The 23116-nt window shown below is 27.7% G+C and overlaps 6 protein-coding genes across 6 annotated transcripts; 2 read left to right on the top strand and 4 right to left on the bottom strand.

Moving 5' to 3' along the window:
• Positions 1-417: 417 nt before the first annotated feature.
• Positions 418-9138, top strand: cand_011770 (uncharacterized protein; the record flags this gene model as incomplete). Its single annotated transcript, XM_067211416.1, has 1 exon — positions 418-9138. The coding sequence occupies one exon, from the start codon at positions 418-420 to the stop codon at positions 9136-9138; it is 8721 nt and encodes a 2906-aa protein (XP_067067036.1).
• A 444-nt stretch (positions 9139-9582) lies between these two features.
• Positions 9583-11474, bottom strand: cand_011760 (uncharacterized protein; the record flags this gene model as incomplete). The annotated part of the gene is made up of 6 exons (XM_067211415.1): positions 9583-9769; positions 10379-10610; positions 10861-10978; positions 11024-11077; positions 11199-11315; positions 11397-11474. 6 exons carry the CDS (start codon positions 11472-11474, stop codon positions 9583-9585), a joined length of 786 nt encoding a protein of 261 aa, XP_067067035.1.
• An 820-nt stretch (positions 11475-12294) lies between these two features.
• Positions 12295-14742, top strand: cand_011750 (myosin A; the record flags this gene model as incomplete). The annotated part of the gene is made up of 1 exon (XM_067211414.1): positions 12295-14742. One exon carries the CDS (start codon positions 12295-12297, stop codon positions 14740-14742), a length of 2448 nt encoding a protein of 815 aa, XP_067067034.1.
• Positions 14743-15144: 402 nt separating this feature from the next.
• On the bottom strand, positions 15145-16884 carry cand_011740 (N-terminal domain-containing protein; the record flags this gene model as incomplete). The annotated part of the gene is made up of 1 exon (XM_067211413.1): positions 15145-16884. One exon carries the CDS (start codon positions 16882-16884, stop codon positions 15145-15147), a length of 1740 nt encoding a protein of 579 aa, XP_067067033.1.
• Positions 16885-17681: 797 nt separating this feature from the next.
• Positions 17682-18011, bottom strand: cand_011730 (heat shock factor binding protein 1; the record flags this gene model as incomplete). Its single annotated transcript, XM_067211412.1, has 1 exon — positions 17682-18011. The coding sequence occupies one exon, from the start codon at positions 18009-18011 to the stop codon at positions 17682-17684; it is 330 nt and encodes a 109-aa protein (XP_067067032.1).
• Positions 18012-18261: 250 nt separating this feature from the next.
• cand_011720 (protein kinase domain-containing protein) lies at positions 18262-20585 on the bottom strand (the record flags this gene model as incomplete). The annotated part of the gene is made up of 7 exons (XM_067211411.1): positions 18262-18718; positions 18849-18952; positions 19191-19315; positions 19387-19469; positions 19529-19644; positions 19966-20394; positions 20469-20585. 7 exons carry the CDS (start codon positions 20583-20585, stop codon positions 18262-18264), a joined length of 1431 nt encoding a protein of 476 aa, XP_067067031.1.
• Positions 20586-23116: the final 2531 nt, after the last annotated feature.

The raw sequence follows: 23116 nt of genomic DNA, 5'->3' as shown, positions 1-23116 counted from the left end.
AAAAACCACTATATCTGCATGCAAAAAAACCGCCAAACAATTTTTAGATTAGTATATTTGGCGCTATCATGGGATGCATGATCCAAAACTTAACTAAGATCATCTAAAACCATAAAAAAAAAAAAATTATTATAATTTTAATGAACTAGACAGTTGTATTATAACTCAATATACGCGATATATTGTTTTATTTGATTTAACAAACAGAGCTAGCCGAATATTATTGAAATCAGAAAACGGTTACCCTACCAATTAATGCAATAATATTTTACTGGAAGACTTCTCTTTTAAATTCAGGTGTAATACATTGAAATTATTTTTATAGAACAGATTAACGAAGCTTTTGAAAATCCTAAGGGATTTTTATTAAAATAGTTAATATATATTGAAGTTCTATACAAAACTTCTTGTATACCGATGAAAATTTCCTGTGGTATAAAAGCCATTGAAAAAAACTTGGTAACTTTAATCATCACAGTATATCTGATAATTCCTTTTACTTTGTCGTCTAGATATGATATTGAATCTAGTAATATAGCAAGAACAATATTTTCTCGACCCATGAGTATATTTGGAAATAAAAGTAAAAAGGAAGTATGGGATTTAGCTGATAGGGAAATTAAACGTATGGAAAAAGATGGAATTCTATCTCCAATATATAAATATAAAGGAGCACGTGAAATGTATGTTTCAGTAGAAATATTAGGTGCCTGTGAACGTCTCTTATCAAGAATAGAGAGTGATTCATATAGCCCTGTGCTGATAGATGAAGATGCAGTTTTAACAGGAGATATAACAAAACAAAACAAGAAAATTTTAGGATATAGAGTAGCAAATGAGATTCAATACTGTTTACTATTATATGGTACTGATATTTTAGATATCCCAGCATTAGAGAAATATGCAGATTTTTTAAGAAGCTGGGGAATACCAAATATTTTTACTGATAAAACTGCTATTGAAATAGTGAATGAATATACAAAAGATACTTTGGAGCAAGTTGATTCTAAAGATTTGCAACAGAATCCTTCACTTTTGAAATTATTATCAGCCCCAAGGACTGGAGAATATTCAAAGTATGTTATACTAGACCCAAATCCAAAACCTATAGAGAAAAGAAAGTTAGTTACAATGCATCCGCGTCAGACAAAAACTGTTCCTTCTATCAGCACCAAACCTCAAGAAGCTATGGAGAATATTCAGAGACAGAAAAGAATAATAGCAAGGCCCAAGCAAAAATACAGATTAATTGAACCCAAAAAGTCGGATGCTGAAATAGCTATTAAAGATGAGAAATTGAATAATACACCGTCAGCATTAGCTTCAAGGAAAATTACTGGTAAAAATATCTTGGAATTAGCATCAGGAAAAGAACTTTCAGGTTTAGTTAAAACTTTAGGTCCAGAAAGCCAGTTTTTACTAGCATGGCAAGCTGTATTAGAAGCCAAAAAAAAATTCGAAAATGTCAGTCAATATATTGTCATTAATTTGCCATCAACAATACCTACTTATGTATTATACCAGGCTGTGCCAAATTTTGCATTAAGTCAATTTGAAGAGGGTTGCTTAACTATAATAATGTATTTAAATTCTCAAGTCAGATCTGGATTTTTAGTAGGAGATGAAATCCAATTTTTCATGAAAAATTCAGAAATTCCAATAGAAAATAGAAGAGTTTTTAAAACAGCTGCTGAACTATTATGTAAGATTGCAGTAAATGACTATTTGGAAGTAGTACTAGCAAACGCAAAGGAATATATTGAGAGATTACAAAATATACAGCCATCTTTAGATATAGTTAGTCAAGATGAAACAATTCCTTCACCTCAAGATGTATCCAAAAAATTAGATGTAAATCCTCCAATTCCAAATATTGAAAAATCTTTATATGATGTTTATTTCCAAGTACTTGAGTACTTGGGAGTAACACCCTTATTACCTTTACAGCATAATATTTGGGAAAAAATAAAGAGTTGTAAAACAGGAAAAGAAGTTAATGAGTTAATTTATCAGAGTATAGATTTATGGTTTGTTCCTACAGATGTACTAACTATTATAATAATGCGGATCATTGAACATCATCATTTCGATAATTTTATTATCATGAACCCTACAGAGATTCCCTCTAATACTGTAATATCCAATATTTTCAAACCATCTGAAAATACAATCATAAAGGTTTGTAGTGAATATATTCAAAAGTTAATTAATAATAACGATTTAGTTATAGTTGATATTGTTGATGAAGATTCAATAAATGAATTAGCTCATCAGATATGCCAAGAAGTTGTTTATCAAATATCCCAAAATGAAGCAATTCTTTCCAATAAAGATGTCTTAATTCGTTGTTTATATAATTTAGAAGTTGGTTTTTGCAGAGTTTTAAATATCACTCCCGTAATGAGATCTTTAGAAAAAGCTGATTATCTTGTTTTAGATAAGCATCCAGTTTTACAAGATATTTGGTTAATTGAAGATTGTACTCTCGTATCATCTTGGGAATTAAATTATTTGCTTTGTTTCAGTGGTTTTGCGCAAGCATTTATATCTTATTGGTTTCCTAAAGCGAATGAAAGTCAGTTTCCTATTACTTTATTATGCAAAGCATTCATTGAAACGAAACAAAGTGGAAATCCATTTTCAGCTACTGACTATGGAGATAATTTGGCAAAGTGCTTTTTAGATTTATCAGATACAGATTCTCGTCCTTATATAATAAAGGATCCTAAAGAAAAGCATTTAACTTCTAAATTATTTATTGAGATGTGTTCTCAGTTTGAAATTAATCACGACTCTAACTTCGTGGTTAATCCTGATAATCGCATAGCTTCTTTAGAATTTATTCATTCACAAAGGCATTGTCCAAATCCGTTGTATGCTTCACTTAGCTTTAATCCTAAATTATTACCTATCAATGATAATTTGATGAAAGATCTTGAATCTTATGGTTGTAATCAAAATATTCCGATTAATAATGAAGATTTTTTAAGAAATAGTTGCATTGGACTTAAGCCTCATTTCATAAATTATTTAACTGTACTATCAGCTACATTTGAACTATTTTTACTTGAGAATTTTGATAAATCGAAACTCCCCTTAAAGAATACGGAAATTGAACTTAAACATCTATGCAAATGGTGGAGAAATCCAAATATTAATACATTCAGAAATGTTTTTAAAGACATACTACCATTCATGAAAGATAATGAAGTTTCAAATTATGTTTTTTCCATAATCCAAGTAGCGGAATTTCAATTTTTTCAATATACTGGATTAAGTAATGAACGTATTAAACGACTATATAAAAATCCTATGATAAGATCTAATAGAGCCGGAGATTTACCTGAAGGATATAAATTACCAAAATTTAGACCAGATATAGATGTATTTACAAAGTTGGAACCTTATCTAAAAAAAACAATAATTCATGAATATAGAGAATTGAATATAAAATTTAGTAGCAAAACAACTTTATCAGACATAAAGAAAGTATGTAAAGATATTTTAGACTGGCAAGCTAATTTTATTATTTCTTTCCAAAATAATGTTACAAAAATTATAAGTATTATTATCACTTCTCATAGATACTTATTTGAACCCAAACTACCTATTATCCAACTTTGTCAATGGGTAAGTGAAACCTTTAGTAGTTCAAGCAAAATAGATAAAATCAGTGTTAATGATGTGGCAAGTAATTTAGAAAAGTTTATCACACAAGATATGGTTATTTGGATGTTACCAGGTATGGCTAATTATCTCATAACGAGCTTTAATATATGGATACAATCTGCATATATTTTAAAGTTAGGAAAGGATATTGCAGTTAAGAAACCCTCTTTTCATGAAATCTTCATTGAAGAATTAAAGATACTATTTGATACAGAAGTAACACCCTTGATAGCTATTGAAGAGAGTGCTAATATAATGAGCATAGATGATTTACCCTTAAAAACTAGAATTATGCTCAATCCTTTCGTTGACCCTACTTTTGCTATTCCTCGAGTAGATAATGAAGGAAGTGAATTTTGTATTAAACAAGAAGTTATAAATCTAATGAATGCCTATCGTGTATTCCTTTATGAATTCCAATCAAAATTTATCAGTTCAAATCATAAAGTAGAAATTGATACAGATTATTTCTGTATTACATTATCTAGTTATCACAGTAGATTACTTGAATTACAAGATTTTACAGAAAGTGAACATTACAACTTAATGGAGAGTTTAAAACATCAACTATTTGAAGATATGAGATACATATCTTGGATTGACAATAAAAGCTTATTTATGTCATTAATTGAAGAAGCGAATTCATGGATTTTGGAAAGTTATGAGATACCAAGACTTTCAGTAACTGGTATATCTAATCTTACAAGTTCAAATATAAATCTTAAAAACTTATTTTCTATCGTTTACAAACGTCCTATTCTTGAAAACATTAGTAAAGACAGTAGTAAATTGGATAGTTCAATGTTGCCGAAAATTAACATTTTAACACTAAATTCAGAATCTTTGAAGAAAATTATTCCATTTTTGAAATGCAAAGACTCTATAAGTTATTACAAAGAGATTAATACTTGTAGTAATCTGGAAGATTGGGAGATACGCTTTCTTATCACAATTTCTGCATATTTTGAATATGTATCTGAGGTATCCTTTAATTCTGAATTTAATCTGGATGATAATACTCACTCTTTTGTGAAAGAATTACAGTTTGAATATTCTTTAGATAAATTATGCAACTGGTGGAAAACCATAAAATCCAAAGATATTCCTCATTTATACTCTGTAAATGAATGTTGGGCTTCACTATTAAGTAAACATTTTAATATGGATTCTTGTGAATTACATAACAAAAAAGTGAAACTTAAACAATGGTTTATACCAGAAGTTGCAGAAGCTATGCTTATTTCATTTTTTAGAGTATTGAAATTACATAATGAATTAGGTATATTTAACCAAGAATTCAGTGATATTACTTTGCAAGATGGAACTATAAACCAAGAGAAACTAAGGAGTTACCAAATTATTAAAGATATATTCAAAAATCCAAGTGGGTTTAAATATATGCCGTATTTTCATAGGAGTTCCACTTTACCTACAAACTTACCCAACAGTTTTTTTGTATACCTCCATATATCTAAAGATACATACTTAAATATTGAAAATTATCTTTTAATGGCAAACAAAAGACCCAAGAATAGACTAAATATAAAAACCGGAATATATCTGCACCAGTCTGAAATTAATAGATTAACCTTAATGGCTTATGTTTTATCAAATGAATCTCATCTTAGTATAACTAATGGTTGGTATTTTTCTCCAGAAGACTTAATCAACTTATTTGGTGAATATAAAGTTTCAGAAATATCTGTGCGAAATTGGTCAAAATATATGACTAAAGCTCAACGAAATAATAAGATTAATGAAGCTACAACAATAATATTATATTCACACTTTCTTGCTTTTGAAGCTCGTTTAATAAATATTGATGTGAATGATCCAAACTTAAGAGCGGAAGCAAAGAAACAGCTGGATGAATTCTATAGATCTCCTATTAAATTTGAACAATCCTTTATTTCTAATCCACAGCCTGGGATATTTCCACTTTTTGGTATTACAAAATCAAAAACATTCCAACCAATGAATTTTCCACAAATAAGGAAATATTTTGCAGGTGAAAGATTGAATTTTCATAGATTCCAAGGTCATTATTGGAGATCAAAAGTTAAAAAACCCAGTAAGAATTTTTTTGTTGAGGGGGAAATTCTTAAACCCAGAATATGGCCAATAATAGGAACCCTTAATAATGAATTGATCGTTACCTCCAAATTTAATTGTAATAATCTAAAATCATGGCGAGTTAATCGAGCTACATATTGGGCTGGATTACTAGAAAGATATATTCATAAGGGACCTTTATTGATATTTGATGATATAAATACCCTCAAAATTTTAAGAGAAGCTTGGGGTATGCCAAAAACTATACGGTGTTGTCTTCGTATAAATAATATAGAAACAATCAATTCACATCACACAACTTTCAATTTTTTTGATATGTGTTATTTCATGCATTTCATGGATGCTTTATATCCAAAAGCTGCTCCTCAAGGTCAAGCACCACAAGGGGATAATTCAAAAAATATGTTACCTTGGGAAATGAATATTGATGAACTTCCTCTATATGTAATTCATCCTTTTTTTAATTTATTTAATCCTTACTATGAATTTTTGAGTTTATTACATGTTGCAACTTTTTTTTATGAAGTAGTTCTTGAAGAAAAACGAATAATAAAACTTAAAATTAGTAAAAATGATAAATCAAGAGAATCTATTTATGAGAAATTATCTTCAATATACCATGCACCATTATTTAATGAACCAAAAGTTGTCACTTACCCTGGTATATTTTTTGAATTTAATCCTCCTGAGCCAATAAGTTGGACTGATAGGGATATTCCAGGAGCAGACTCGTTAATGCCAACTTTACCATATATTGAATCTGATGATACTATACCAATTAAGATTCTTAAGGTATTTGGTCAAGATAAATCTAAAGTTCGTATTAGAGATTCAAAGGAAATACTAGATACCCTTAAGACTCTAAGTCAAAATCCTCAAATGACTAGTACTTTCGGTATTAATATTGATTATTACTTTAAATACATTTCAAGTGAATCTAACTTCGGATATTCGAGTTCATCTAGTAATGCACCAAGTACTTTTCCATATTCTATATATGGCTTTGATTATTCAAGTAGTAACTCACCAGCAAGCTGTAGTCTTCCTGCTGATAGTTTACACTGGGAACATATGGAATATACTTACACTAATGGCTTAGACTGGTTTATCAATTATGCAGGAATGTTTAAATTGTGTACTTTTATTTCATCTTATAACTTAATAAGATCAATCACTTACGAACTGTCAAACCTAATTCCTAACTCAAATAAAAATTTAGAACATATTTTAGATTATGGTGTACTTGCATCTTTATGGTATAAAGAACCAGATCCAAATTGGTTATGGAACAATGTCAATAAAAGAAGTATTATAGATTGGCTAGTGATTATTTGTCAGAATTATATTGTAAAAAAAGGAATACTAGCATATTACGAGTCTATACTTGAAAATAAGAAAAAATTAAAATTTATTCTTAATCAAACTTGTAGTCAATTTGCTAAACTTTGGAAAAATAATTTCATGTTTGTAGACCAATTACCACGTATGCTATTTGCCCTAAAATTTATTTATAATATAAAATATCAAGATTCCTCTAATACCAATCTTTTATATCCAGAAAAGCCAACAGATCCTATTAGAGTATCCTGGAATTTATTTTTAAAAGTTAATGAATATGATAATTACCCATTTGTGGGATATTATAATTCGATTAAGTTTTGGGATCCTGCTCTTGTTGTAAATTCCATGAATATTATAGCAGAAACAAAGAAATTTTTCTTTAATAAAGACTTTGTAGAACCAGTAATCCTCCAAATTGCTCAGACACCATTTGCAGAATTAAATACATGGTTTTCATTAAAATATTCTCCCATATTAAAAAAAGAATTTTTTTCACTTGAAAGAATAAATATTTATCTGGAAAAAAGTTACCAAGAATATTTTGGTGGCATTATATTGAATAATGTGCAAATGTCTCAAGTTACAGAAAATTTAACTGTTTATGAATATTGTAGAGCCTGGGTCATTGATAAGTTGCCTGATATATTGAATAAATCTCATATGTTCTGTCGAGAAGTAAACAATAAATTTAACTATTCCAATTTACTGAGTATATCAAAAAACAGCAGGCTTGCAATTGCTATTGAATTTTTCATTTATATTGTTAAACATCACCCTATGCATATCCAAAATATACCCTTGATGTCTGGGAATGATTTAAGTATTAAAATAAGACGTAGTGATGATATTATCCATATTTCTAAAGGAATCTCTTCTTTATTTGGTGGGAAAAAAAAAAAATACACTTATTTACAATTAAAAAGGATGGTAGACATTACTGAAAACAAAGTTGCAACATATATATTCCAACGTATGTCATTGAAAGAACTTGAAGAATTGGAAAAAAATAAAAAATTAGTATATAGTCCTTATTTTTATTTCTCCAATACATACCTCTTAAATACATTTTTAAGGGTTTTATCTTATTATGGTTTAACTATGGATAAAAAGAATTTATCCTTCACTATTTTACCAAATATGTCGCTAAATAATATTAGGAATTTTTGCAAAAATAGTATCAGTGAAAATATTTCAGATATCTCATTACTTAATTCAAATGCAAATATTAAAAGCGATGCCTTGAGAAATTTTTTTGTTGGAAATCATATAATAGGATCACAAGATATAGCTGAAATAACAAAGTATATTTGCACAACTCTAATTGACGAGATATTTCTCAACTTCAAAATATATTCAGATGAGACTTTGATCAAAAAATTTGCAGAATCCTATATTTCAAATATCAAAGATATAAGACCTTTAACTATTTCTAATGGTATTTTTGGCTGGTATAATGTTTTCCTAATCTTCAATGATTGGTCTAAATATCTTAAAATTCCAATTAACAGTGAGTTAGTTAATATAATGGAGGCATTTTCTCTCATGAATAGTCAAACTCTGAAAAATTGGATAGAATCCCACGGTAGTTCGAGTTTTCTATACAAACCCAGATTATATCTAAACCCTGAAATTATGGCAGATATGTTTCAAAATGTAGCTTTTATATTAGGATATATGCTAAGTTTTAAGCTAGTACCTGATTATAAGATTGATTATAAAATGGTGAAAGAAGATATTTGTAAAGATTTCTTTGATAGGGTAAGAAATTCAATTGATATTTGTGTTCATATAGGTTATCAGAAGAATAGCTACAATAGAGATGAAATAGACAATGCAACATTAGATATATTAAAAGATGAAATCTGTTCATATATGAGCGTTGAATATCCTTATGTTTTCAAACTTGCATCAGACAGTGGTTTTAGAGAAGAGAAGGTCAATGAACTCATCTCAAATATTCTCCAATTAAATTCAGATGTAATAGCTTCTCCTTACTCTTTTACTAAAGTCCCACTTGAATTTCTGGCAGAAATGGAAGTTAAATTCAACAATTAAAGTATATGTTTAGCTAATCGACCTTATTTTATATATTTATATAAACTTATCTTGAAGTAAAATACTGCAAGCCTTAATAAATACCTTTTTAAACTTAGTATTAAATTATAAAAGTAACTAGGAACTTTTTAATTCAATATCACTTGGTATATAAAGAAGATCCAGCTAGAAAGGTGCAAATTTATAGCTTAATAAGTTAGTGAAATCTTGATAATGTGATTTAGTACCTCGGAAAATACATAATAAAAAAAGTTATATATATTTAGTTATTCTATTTGAATATAAAGTAACTCAATTGTAATACGAATATAAATCTATAGAATATTTCTTCTAAATGTATACCTAAATTACATATTTATTGTGTATCATAAACCTATTATTAATTCTTAAGATAAGTGCCAAATATTAATAAGTAGGTCTTAAGTGTTTAGCAATATATCACAGCTAATCAAGCTTACATTTAATATGAGAATTTAAGTACAAAAAACTGTAGATTTCAACTATAGTACGCTGATCTATATTGCAAACTGATGTTACACATTTATTAACTTTCGATTCTTCATTATTTGGAAATTCTTCAAATCCAACAAATACAATATTCTTTGCTTTATCTCTTAACTGGGTAGGATCTCTAGATCCGAAAATAAATAATACTTTTTTAATTTATTGTAGAATAACCTGTAGATTTCGACCTAATACATTAACCCTATTTCCTGGAGAAGTACTATGCACTAAGGTTATATTACAGCAGTATTTAGACTCAATTTCATATCCCTTACCTTAATTGTAATTTGATAAAATTGCTTCATGCAAATTCATAATTAAAATGTTCTCCTTTTTTATTTTGAAAATCACTTTAATTATATTATTAAATAAAATATATTATTACTTCTTAAATGATCCTTTTTGGTTAGATTTATGTATGGAAATATTTTCCTAATACTAAAATCAATATTTCAGTAATCTGAAGATTACAATGGGCTACTCCTGCCTTCCATATTTGTATTAGAGCTGTGAATACTGTGAATATAGGATTTAATACTGACTGATATAAAGCAAAAATCAATTTTAAGTTTGAATTGTAAATGGAATTTTCATAAAAAAAAAAAAAATCATCTTCAAGTTCTTTAAATAATCAGTTAATGATTCCAAATTAATACTCTCAGGTCACTGGTTTATTAAGTAACTATCTAAAAAAAAGATATTATAGAGATGTTTCCCATAAGATCGCCTAGTATACCTTAGTCGAAAGATTTTTGGAACATAATTCGCGTTCAAACGAGCAGAAACAGCAATATATAGTGTCCTTTGATTTATAATGTTTTGTGGAGATTCAAAGACATATGTTATTAATACTGATATAGACTTTAATTCAATTCTATATTCTTCATGTCTTAAGCCTGTTATTATATCATTCGCTTCATCTTGCTGAATGACTTTCCATTCAACCAAATTATTAGATCTAGGTCCACCTACCAGTACATGAACATTATATACTAGTGATTGAATTAGTTCATTATTAATTATGGAAATTACTAGACATATGTGAAGAGATATCACTATCAGCTATACTTCCACTTTTTACTTCATGTAATAATCAGATGTTTAATTGATTAATAAGAAGTGGAATAAATATTTGAGCATATAAGAGCAAATTTAAATTGTTTGATCTTTCAATAAACATGGAAGAGTGTGAACAGAAAGATTCTGTAAAAGATAAACTATTTGAAATTCCCAATCTCTTCCACTTAACACTTCCATCATAATTATCTTCTTCGAAAATACATTTTGGAGTTGAAACTCGTGATATAGGACATATTATAAACCCTACTAAAGAATTCTCACATATTTTGCGAAAATTAATCAGTTATCTATTTATAATTACTCTAACAAGTTCATTATTTGATTCAGAAAAAAAGTGTATTATCCCAGCTAAGGGCTGAAAAATAAGTTAAATACCTTTCTGTAATATTGAATTTTTCGCCATATCTTTGTAGCCACATCATCTTCTTTAAAACTATTAGAAAAATATATCAGTTAAATTTCCACTATAATCCCACATCCTCATCATTAAGTATTACTTCATTTGTTTTGTAGTCCTTGATATATTTTATCGTTTTTAAGGTCTTATCTTTACTAAGAGAGTACCAGCCTATAGGTGGCTCATCTAATAACAGCTCATTTTATTTTCTAAACTGTTCAACTGAAACATAATCATGTGGAAGAATAGGATGATTAATATAATTAAATATATTTACTTCCTTAGGGTATAATACTAGTGATTTTGAACCAGGTGGAAGGGGTAGTAATGATTCAATTTCTGGAGTTGGTTTCATATATAGTCTAAGATATCCTCGAGTTCTGAGATCACTCCTACTTTCTTTATACTTTTAATCTTCTATAGAAAAATCTCCCCACGTGCTGCTTATCTCAGAAATATCACGTATGCTGTGATCTATAGAATCAAAGTTACCTCTTGGTTTTTTGTCGGTCCTTCATATATCTATCTCAGATAACACATAGTGTGTATAAAATAAACCGCTAACAAAAAAAAGCTAAATTCTTTATTATATATGAGAATATCCAGAAAATAGAGAGTTTTCTTTCTTTAATCATCTTTATTAACAGGTTTCGCTTATTTAGTGCACTGGATCTATAAGAGTGGCCAAAAAATAAGTACAGAACTCAGACCTTTATACTTTCAAACAGTACTATATATTTACCTAATTTTGTGTATCTTAGTATTTCCACGTCCTACAACTCATCTAATACAGCATACTAGGACAATTTGACAATCTGAAGTCTATTAATATTCGATACCGCTATAAGGCGGTATAATATACAGCAAAATTGTATCTCAATTTTTTAATATCCTGAGCTTTAGTTAAGTTGAAGTTGGTAATTTATGTTCATCTCAGTTTAACTTTGTAATACTTTAATACTTTACTCGCTCTATTTAAAGTTAAATTCAAAAAAGGAAAGCTAAATGACGCGGTATAGACAAACGCAAAAAATAAATAAATGCGCGTTAAATCATGAATAGACATAATCGTATAGCCGAGTGCAACAAATCGCATGAGTGTACAAAGTAGTACATAAATTGAACTCTATGGAAAGATTCTGTTTAGATTAAGTTGGTGAAAGAAACTTAGAATTATGAGTGCACGTGATGTAAAGGGCCTAACGCGTAAGGTGTCAGGAAAGTTTGTATTCGATGCTAAGACTGCAAAGGGAACAGAGGTATGGTGTGATTCTGCACCATCAGTTAAAGATAACCCCGATTCATTGTTTGCTAAATGTGTTGTCCTAGCTGATTCAACAGCCTCACTTCTGAAGTTGAAAGAATCTGATAGTAGTGTAATATTTGAAGCAAAACCAGATACATGCTATTTAGCAAATGAACCCTTCGATCCAAATTCTTATTCAGATATTGGGCTGGTACCGTATACTTCTATTCCATGTGTATTAGATTTCTTGAAGCAGCGATATATGGTAAATCAGATATATACTACTGCGGATCCATTATTAGTTGCTATTAATCCTTTTAAGGATGTAGGACTAGTTACTAATGAGAAGGTCCTACAATATCGTGATGTAGATGATGTTGCAAAGTTACCACCTCATGTTTTTGCCATTGCGAAGAGAGCATTTGACAATCTTGTCACTGTAGCAAGATGTCAATCAATTTTAGTTTGTGGTGAATCAGGTGCAGGTAAAACAGAAGCTACAAAACACATTATGAAATTTTTTGCGTCCTCAAAGAGTGGAAACTTGGATTTGAAGATACAGAATGCCATTATGGCTGCAAATCCAGTACTTGAGGCATTTGGCAATGCAAAGACAATTCGTAATAATAACTCTTCTCGTTTTGGACGTTTTATGCAATTACAACTAGGAAGGATGGGAGGTATTGAATATGGTACTGTTCTGAACTTTTTGCTTGAAAAGTCTCGTGTAGTTACCCAGGAGGAGTCTGAAAGAAGTTATCACATATTTTACCAGATCTTGAAAGGAGCTGATACAATTCCAGGTTTGAAAGAGAAGCTTAAATTAAAAGGTTTGACAGAATACAAGTTTATCAATCCCAAATGCCCAGATGTAGATAATATAGATGATGTTAGTGATTTCAAAGATGTTATTACGAGTTTTAAAACAATGGGATTATTGGAGTCCCAGATTGAAGATATACTATCTATAGTTTCTGGTATCATGCTCCTTGGTAATGTCGAGATAGAATCAGAAGATGTAGGAGGTGGAGTTGAAGGAGCCAAAATCAGTGAATCTAGTCGAGAAGTATTTAATGATGCCATGGAACTTTGTAAATTAGATCCTACAAGTATTGAGAAAGAACTCATCGTCAAGATTACTACTGCTGGTAAAAATATAATTGAAGGTCGATTTAGGGCTGATGAATCTCGTATGCTTAAGGATTCTTTAGCAAAAGGTTTATATGATAAGTTATTTGACTATATTATATTAAACTTAAATAAGACTATTATGCCACCACAAGGTTTCAGTACTTTCTGTGGAATGCTCGATATTTTTGGTTTTGAAGTATTTAAAAATAACTCTTTAGAACAGTTCTTTATTAATGTTACTAATGAATATCTTCAAAAGAACTTTACAGATGTAGTGTTTGAGAAGGAACAGAAGTTATACAACGATGAAGGTATATCAAGTGCAAATATTGAGTTCAAATCAAACAAACAAGTATTAGAAGTTTTGTGTGATAAGAAAAACTCAATTCTATCAGCTCTTGAGGATCAATGTTTAGTTCCAAATGGGAATGATGAGAAGTTTTTGTCAGCTGCCTATTCAAATTTGAAAAATAATGACACTCTAAAGCCAGCAAAGATTAGTGGAGAAAAGAATTTCATAGTATCTCATACTATTGGAGATATCCAATATTGTGCAGAAGGTTTCTTATTTAAAAATAAGGATGTTTTAAGAGCTGAACTGGTAGAAGTTGTCCAGAAATCTTCGAACCAACTTGTGGCTGATTTATTCAAGGGTATAGTTGTTGAAAGAGGTAAAATTGCTAAAGGTCAGCTAATAGGTAATCAATTTATGAATTCTTTGAATTCCCTTATGGAAATTGTAGACCAGACAGAGCCTCATTTTATACGTTGTGTCAAGCCTAACGAATCTAAGAAGCCACTGGATTGGGTTGCATCTAAGGTTCTTATACAACTCCATTCATTATCTATTTTAGAGGCATTACAGTTGAGGAACCTTGGTTATTCATACCGTCGTCTTTTCAGTGAGTTTATCTACCAATTCAAATACTGCGACTTAAGTATTGCAAATGATAAAGAAACAGATCCTGGTCTCTTAGCTCAGAGGATGCTTGAAATCTGTGACATTCCCAAAAAAGAATGGGCAGTAGGTAAAACTATGGTTTTCTTAACAAAGAATGCTACTAAAACTATGGCTCATAAACAGAGAGAAAGGCTTGCAGCATTCGAACCTTTAGTTCAACTACTTGAAGCTGTTTACTTAAGATATAAACTCCGCAAGAAGTTTATTAAATATCAATTAAAACCACTAACTAGGATTCAAGCTCAACTTAGAAGAGTTCTAGATATCGAGATTGCAGTAAACTAGAAGATTTATAAGTAATTTATTCGGATTATTTACAATTTAGCAATTAATTAGTTAAATTACAAGTTCTTAGAAACTTTGAATATTGAACTAGTCAAAATAGAAGTCATTACTTAACTAGATCCAAAAATAGTGAAATAACTCTGAAACATCTTAAATAAAACTATTTAATGGGAACTTCAGTCTCACCTAACCCTCTTAGTATCCAACTAATTTACTACTGTTTTACTTTCATAGGGATATTAAGGAATTCATCATCAAAAAAAAGAAAGTATATAAAGATTTACATAAGCTTTGGCTAGTGTGTCTACAAATACTTTTAAAAGTAACTTTCATAATTACATACTAGTGACTCGCAAATGAGTGGTAGATACATTTAAAAATGAACTAGGTACTATCTTTCATTCAAGCAATTAGCCTGTTATCAAGGAGTGTAGAATAGTATAGATTGTACGTCTTAATGGTCATATCTTGTGTTAGAGAACTTGTCAAATCTTCTGGTGGTATAGGTGCACCTGTATTTACAATACTAGATATTGCAGAGGAAATTTGACCATCTGAAATATTATATATACGATTTCTATTGGGGTGAATCGAGCTATCATTCATAGCTACTGTATCCTGACAAGTTATCTGTGATGAGATATTAGGACGACTTTGATTATTAACTCCACATATTGAATGATGAGTTTCCTTAAAGTTTGCTAAATTTACACTATTGGATATCTGTTTACAGCCATTTATGTTGAAGTTGTTATTACTATTAGTATTGATATTTATTGTACTTTGAGGAGCAGAATAAGGTTGGCTTGCATTCTGCCAAGAATGCTGAGAATGCTGATTAACTAGTGACTTATTATTATTTGAAGATATATGGACACTTCCTCCTGCAAAATTCAGTGAGGTATTAAAGTTAGAAAAATTCCTCTGAATATGTACTTGATTTATTTGATATGTATTACCATAATTGACCCGAGTTTGATCAGAGCCTCCATAACACCCATTAGACACAGAATGACATATAGAACTTAATTGTACAGGCTCAGTATAACCATGTTGATTTTTATCATGTACTGAATTAAACTTAGTACAACAGGGAAAGTAAGGATCAGGTGCTATAAAACTATTGTTGCTGCTAGGAGCTGTAGACTCTGGGGTAATTACTTGGGAATTTGATAAAGATGCAGCAGGGTTTGTTACATGACCATTTATGTTTGTATTAAAACCAATTCTATTTGTTCCAAAACCACAATAACATGAGTTTGAGGAGCAAGAACAGGTATACTCATTAAATAGTGTATTGTTAGTAATGTTGGAACTTATTCCAAAAGTAGAGTTGAGATTGTTCATATCACAAGGTTGCATAATCATTGAGGGTAAAATGGAAGCAGTAGCTACAGCTTCAGCTGCTCTCATTACACAACACCTACAAGCTTCGTATTCTTGTATAGTAACAAATAGCTGAAACCTCACAAGACGTAAGAAATGGATCTCTAATGAATTAAGTTCTTTTGTCCCAACACCAGAAACGCGAGCATAGAAAGCATTGGAATAGTAGACATCATCAAAAAACTTCGTTGCAAGCATCAATGCAGTTACAATTACACGATGAACATTCAATAAAGATAGTGTAAAATTTCTATTTACTTTTATAATTCTTCCAATATAAATTAAAGCTAAAACAAAGCATTCATTGCTACAACCAAAGTGATGAGCTATCCGCATTAAGTAGGCTCTTATAGGAATGGATGGAACACATACAGCATGAAATGGAGTTAACATTCCAATATCATAACTAGAGTTAGATGAATTAGCTGTTGCTATTTGAGTAAGAAAGAAGGATAAAGATTGAACAAAGGTACTATCTGTAGGTGTGGCTTCATATGGTCTAGATCTATAATTATTGTCATTTATATTGTCTAAAGATGTTCCCAAACATATATCTGTTTTACCTACAATTGACTTTGACTTCATAGTAACTTCACTTACTACTGGTTGCTTTCCAAAAGAATCTCTATTAACTGACTCTACTTCATAAAACCCCTTATTTCCATTTGATGTAAATTTACTAAATCCTCCAAAAGCTGAACTATTCGCCATACATAACTTTGATGAGAATAAGAAACCATATGCAGATTTATCCATAGTAATATATATTCAAAATAAACAAAGTTTATAGATAGAAACCAGTATCTTCAAATAGTCAAGAATAATGCCTATTGTTGTTTATTTGAAGTACTAAACATTACAACCCTTTGGAGAGAGAACCACAAGAAAAATGTAATACTTATAGAATTTAACAGCTCTTACTCAAAGTATCACTGCAATTGAGTCCCAATATTCACCTCTACAACTAATTATTTATAAACTTCCACTAAACCTTCACTCATCTCTCCATAAATGTCTGACAGTTTTTTTTAGCCGCATCCTTTCATCTCTACAATATTGGCTCAAAAAGTACACTAAGTCCATCACCTTGACAAGTCAAGGCTAGATGTAGGTAACCAATGATAGTTTTCTACTTATTTCGAACGATAGGCTTAGACGTATTTTCCACGTCTACATTGTAGACTATAAATCACTAGGTATATATCTTCAAATCTAGTTATAAAAGACTTATGTAATAAAATTAATAACAAGGCGGGATATCCCTAGCGACAGAAAACTTAATGGTAATTAGCACGTGATATTCAAATATTCAGGCTAGAACATAACCCTGTAATTGTGAATGATAGTCATGACTTCTTAAACTTATTATTACATATTGTAAATTAATATCTTGGTATATAGCATCTTGGGAATTTGGGAAGTCAAATAGAACCCAGTTCCAAAGGTTTATCTAAAATTGCAGATAAAAGAGTTATATAATACACATTAATGTTATATATATTGAACCGCAGCGGATCACTCCTATAGTATCACCTTCGGAGTTTATAGATAATTTAAGTTGTTTGATCTTTATCCATACATTTAGAATCATTCTGAATAGTTGTCTCTATGATATTATTATTATTATTATTATTATCTTCAATAGTATCTAGTTCAGATACTATATCATTTAACATGTATTCTAATTGATCAATCTTTGCACCCATATCATCAATTCTACTTAATATTGCTTGTGACATGCTTTTGAAGTGACTCTGAATATCTTCTATAGTACTTTGTAGTGATTGTGGTATATCATCATCCGAAATATGTGAAAAGGAACTTATATTTATATCATCTATCTCTTTAGTGTCCCTCTTACTGATATTTGACTCACTCTTCATGATTAAACTCAAGTATTCAACTTCTTTTATTGTATAGTATCTCTTTATACCCAAAGTGTTTCTGTCCTACCCGCCATATTAACATCATCAACAAATAAGGCTTTATAAATAGTAGTTACTAATATTTATCAGAATTACAGAAGTTACTAACAACTTATAATAGATGGTAGAATTATCCTTTGCCAGTTTTTTATTTTATATATGAAGAATGTATATTACAATTTTTGCGATTTATCTTTGTAACCTTGCTCTAGTTCCATGGCATATTAACACGAAATGAGAATGCTTGTATTGACTTGTTTTTAGAACCACTCTTATCAAGTAAGATACTTGTTGGTTTCAAGTAAACAGATTTTTGATCTTTGGCATTGTTTGTAATTGATGATACATAAATTTGTACATCTGTAGATTGCTCAGATCCTACAGATTCTATATTTGATGTTTTTTCCCTATTCAAGATAGTTTCCTGTTCATTATATTCACTATGATTTATTTCGGATTCGGCCTCTTCACTATATTGAGTATAGTATCTTTCTGATTTTATTAGATTAACTCCATCTTCCACCTCTTCCATTCTACTTGCAGTTCTGCCCCCAATATTAAATACCAATTGATTATTTACCGAATTATCCTCAAATATCGGACTACATACTGTAGAACAAATCGATAAAGTTGGGCTAGTACCATAATAGCATACCTGAACAGCACTAAAATAATTGTTGGGATTTTTGTTATTAAAATATATAATGAATAATCTCAATTAAATACAATCAATAATAATAAAAAATTCAAGATAACTACAAAATATTTTTAATATTATTCCAACTAATATCTTACCTTATTGCTTCAATAATAGAAGTTGCAAAACTAACAGCAGCAGAATTACTAGACTTGTTTCTACATATTGAGATAGCCTCCCTTTTCATTAGCTTAAGTTCAGCCTGATTATATAGAGATTATAATAATAAACACAATGATCTTATTTTAATTTAAATTTATATCTAGAGGCTTAAAATAAATAAAAAATTCACTGGATTTAATCTTTTAACTTTGACCAATATTATTAATATTCCAAATAATTACTACTATATATCTCTCCTCCAGTCATATCATTTAAAAATATTCATATTACAACAGTTTCTATCTTACTCTAAGCCCCCATTTATAATATAAACTTACCTCAATTCTTGAATATTGTAGAAGTTCACTTGCTGTTGGTCTAAGCTTACTATCTGTAATTAGCATATCCATTATTACATTTTGTAATCCCGAAGAATATATATTTGATATAGGTGCAATAATTCCTAATATTTACAAATATATTATTATCAAATTTATCATACTTTAAGATTGAAATTACTATAAATCGACTTACCATTTGTAATCTTCTCAACTAGCATTTTAAGATTAGGTGCATCAAAAGGTACTCTTAAAGAACACATCTCATAAGCAACACATCTATAAATATAATAAATAATTAATTTTAATTTTATAATAATCTTATATTATAAACTTACCCAAGAGCCCAAATATCAGATGACCAAGAATATGGTTTTGAGGAACAAATTTCTGGAGATAAATAGTAGGGAGTTCCAATTGTAGTCTTAGCAAAAGCTCCAGTATTCTCAAGTGTCTGAAAAAATAATAAAATTGAAAATTATTTTAAATTATTAAAAAGTCCCAAAAGTAAAAAAAAATCGAAGACTAATATATAATGATTGAAATAATCCAATAAAATATTAGTTATACTCCAATATAAAATATATCAATATTATTTATTCAATCAAATACATTTATCTTTCATACTAAAATTAATCAATAATTCTTACTATTTCTTATAGGAAGATAAATATATAAAAATACTTTATAAAACCAATAAATTTATGGATTATTCATTTATCTCAATTTTTATCCAAAATTATATCATCATTTCTAATATATTAATTAAACCTACCTTTGCAATTCCAAAATCTCCAATCTTTAATCCATAATATGATATAAACATATTTTGACTCTTTATATCTCTGTGAAGTATTTTCCGACTATGTAAATAAGCTAGTCCTAACAAGGCCTGTGTCAACCATCTAACAATTTGCCTTTCAAGAAAACCCCTTTTCAATTGTTTTTGTGCATTTATTCTTCTAAATAAATCTCCTCTTTCTGCATACTCCATAACTATATTTAGCAAACCTGCTTCAACAAATGATTCACGGAAACAAACAATACAAGGATGTCTCACACTACTTAATAGTTTTACTTCATTTATAGCATCTTTACGCTCACTTGGAGAAAGTTTAGAAACATTTATTACTTTCATTACATATTCTTTCCCTTTATATATATCCTTAACAAGGATAGCCTTACCATATGATCCAGATCCAATCTAAAAGAGAGGAGTCAAAAAAAAAAGTTTTATTTTTCGAGATATAACCACTAAAGATTCTATTATAAACAAACCTCTCTGATCTTTATATAACGTCCAACTTTTTCATTAACCTTAAAATTCTCAATTTTGGAGTCATGCTTACTTTGTATCTCCCTACTATTATTAGTATTATAGCTGTTATTTGGCATTAATCACCCATATGTATAATACACTTAGGAAATATTTACCATAATTAAATCTTCCTGTAATATTATAACCAAATTCAGATTTTAGCTAAGTCACTCGTTGACTATAATTATTTAAGTAAGCTCGTAAATTGGGAAAAATTCCAGATGATTTAGCGCTTAAACATGCATATATTGCATGCTAGACAGACCAATTTTATTATTTAAAAATCAAAATTATAAACTGTTTTATAATAGTTAAAATATATCCACATATAGAACTTATATTTAATGTTTGTATAGTTATTTAATTGGTAGATCATATACTTAAATTTATTATACTTTTTAATTTGCCAAATATAAAACTTTATACTTTATATAATATTTAGCATTATAAGAGAGTTCTAAACTTATAAAGTATATTTTTAAATGTAATTAAGTATAATCATAGTATAAAATAACCTTATAATTAACCATAACAAATTCCCATATTATTCTATTTAACTATATTTGATGTAATAGTATATTTAGTTATACAATATTACATAATTTTATACTAAATATAAATTACTATTATTAATTATCTTTAAATTTCCAAATATTTAAAATATAAATTAGGAATGTTAAAATAATAATTATACTGTTATAGAAAAAAGATAATTCATATAATAAATATTAAATAAAAAGGAGATCATTAATAATTTAATAATATTAATGAAATTATGAAAATAAAATTAAAAGATAAATGTTTTGTGATAAATGAAGGATATTATTAATTGAAATATTCATATTCAAAGATTTAAATCTAAAGATATTAACAATTTTATTTTATATACTATACAAGTATTATTGATATATTATTAAGATTTGAAAGTAAATATATTTATTAGAAAGAAAAAAAAAAATTAGGGTATTATAATATAAAAAAATTTTACTAAATTTTTAGGTGTAAAATAACAAATTATATTTTGATAATAATATGTTGAAATAGAATAAAAATATAAGAACTTAGGATACTTATGAATTTTGAAGAAATTTATATTACTAATATTTAAAAGAATTTCATTAGTTTATAATAATTAAAATAGTTGAAATATTTTTGAAAAATAAGTAAATAATTTAATTATTAGAATATATAAAATTTTAAATTATAAAATTTAAAGAAAAAAAAAAATAGAATTATACTAATATTAGGTTAAAAACTGTATATTAGTAAACAATAAGAAATTTTCATATTAATTAGGCTATTATATTTTTTTTTTTCTTTTATAATGATAATATCTTTTAATAGTTTGATATTTATATTAATTAAATAAATGTCTAGAATATCGAAAACTATTATTATAAGTAGTAATTTGCAGCTAACTTAAAATATCTTAAAGAAAATTGGGGTAATTAATGATATAAATTCCTATAGTTTTATGAAATAGATTATAACAAACGAAATTGCTTATATAAATAAAAATAAATTTTTTGTATATTTTAAGATTTTCAATAAATAAATATATGTAAAGAGATTTGGTAAAGTCTAATAGTAAACCGAACTGTTATTTATTTAGGTATATATAATTTCAAAATAACTTAAGGAAATCAAATTTTTTTAAAAATTTGATTAATAATAAATTTTTAATTTAATGAGAAAAATGAATATAAATATCTAAATATTTTGGGAAGATTGTCTTGAATTATTAGAATTATATTCAATAAAATATATAAAAGTGAAGCTTTAAGATTATGTAATATACTTGATATATTAATTTAAATTCTGATATATTTGAGTTTTAACTATTGTTTAATAAGAAAAATAATAAATTATAAAAAAGTATATAAGCTATATATTAAGTATTTTACTAATAGATTTTTCAATAGGTTTTATAGAAAATAATTTTATTACAAAAGATCAAAACATTAAACTAATTATAAATATTTTATTTTATTAAAATAGTTTAAATATATTTGTTTTTTTATTTTCAGATATGATAATTCTTGAGAATTATTTATTTAAGAAACCAATAAAGAAAATTATATAGTTGTAATAAATTTATATTTACTATTTGTAAAATAATGATTGTAGCTAAAAATATATAAGAATATATTTATAAAATATTTAAATAAAGACTTTGAATATGAAAAATGATTATTAATATTTATTATTATAAAGATATTATTTTGAATTAAAAAAAAAGTTTATATAAGGTTAATAAATTTACTAGTGTTATTTTTTTTGTAATATAAAATTTCATTACCCCTATTAATTTAATAGTATATACTAAGAAAATTAATGTTAAATTCATTATATTAGAATATAGATTAAAATTATTTTAAATAGATGTTGAAAAATTCTTTATATTTAATAAGAAACAAAATTTATTTTAGTTATATATAATTAAATAATATTAAAATAGTACATGAATATTAATATAATATAATATAATTTTCTAATATTTCATATTATTTATTTAATTATATTTAATTAGTAGATTTAAAATAAAATATACAGGAAGTTATATTAATAATATAAAATAGAATGAGATAACTAGAATTTTAATATTGAA

This window comes from Cryptosporidium andersoni, assembly GCF_001865355.1.
Source record: "Cryptosporidium andersoni isolate 30847 chromosome Unknown contig_44, whole genome shotgun sequence".
Classification (NCBI taxonomy): domain Eukaryota; phylum Apicomplexa; class Conoidasida; order Eucoccidiorida; family Cryptosporidiidae; genus Cryptosporidium; species Cryptosporidium andersoni.
Note: the sequence above shows the minus strand (reverse complement) of the source record. Positions and strands in the feature narration are given on the sequence as shown.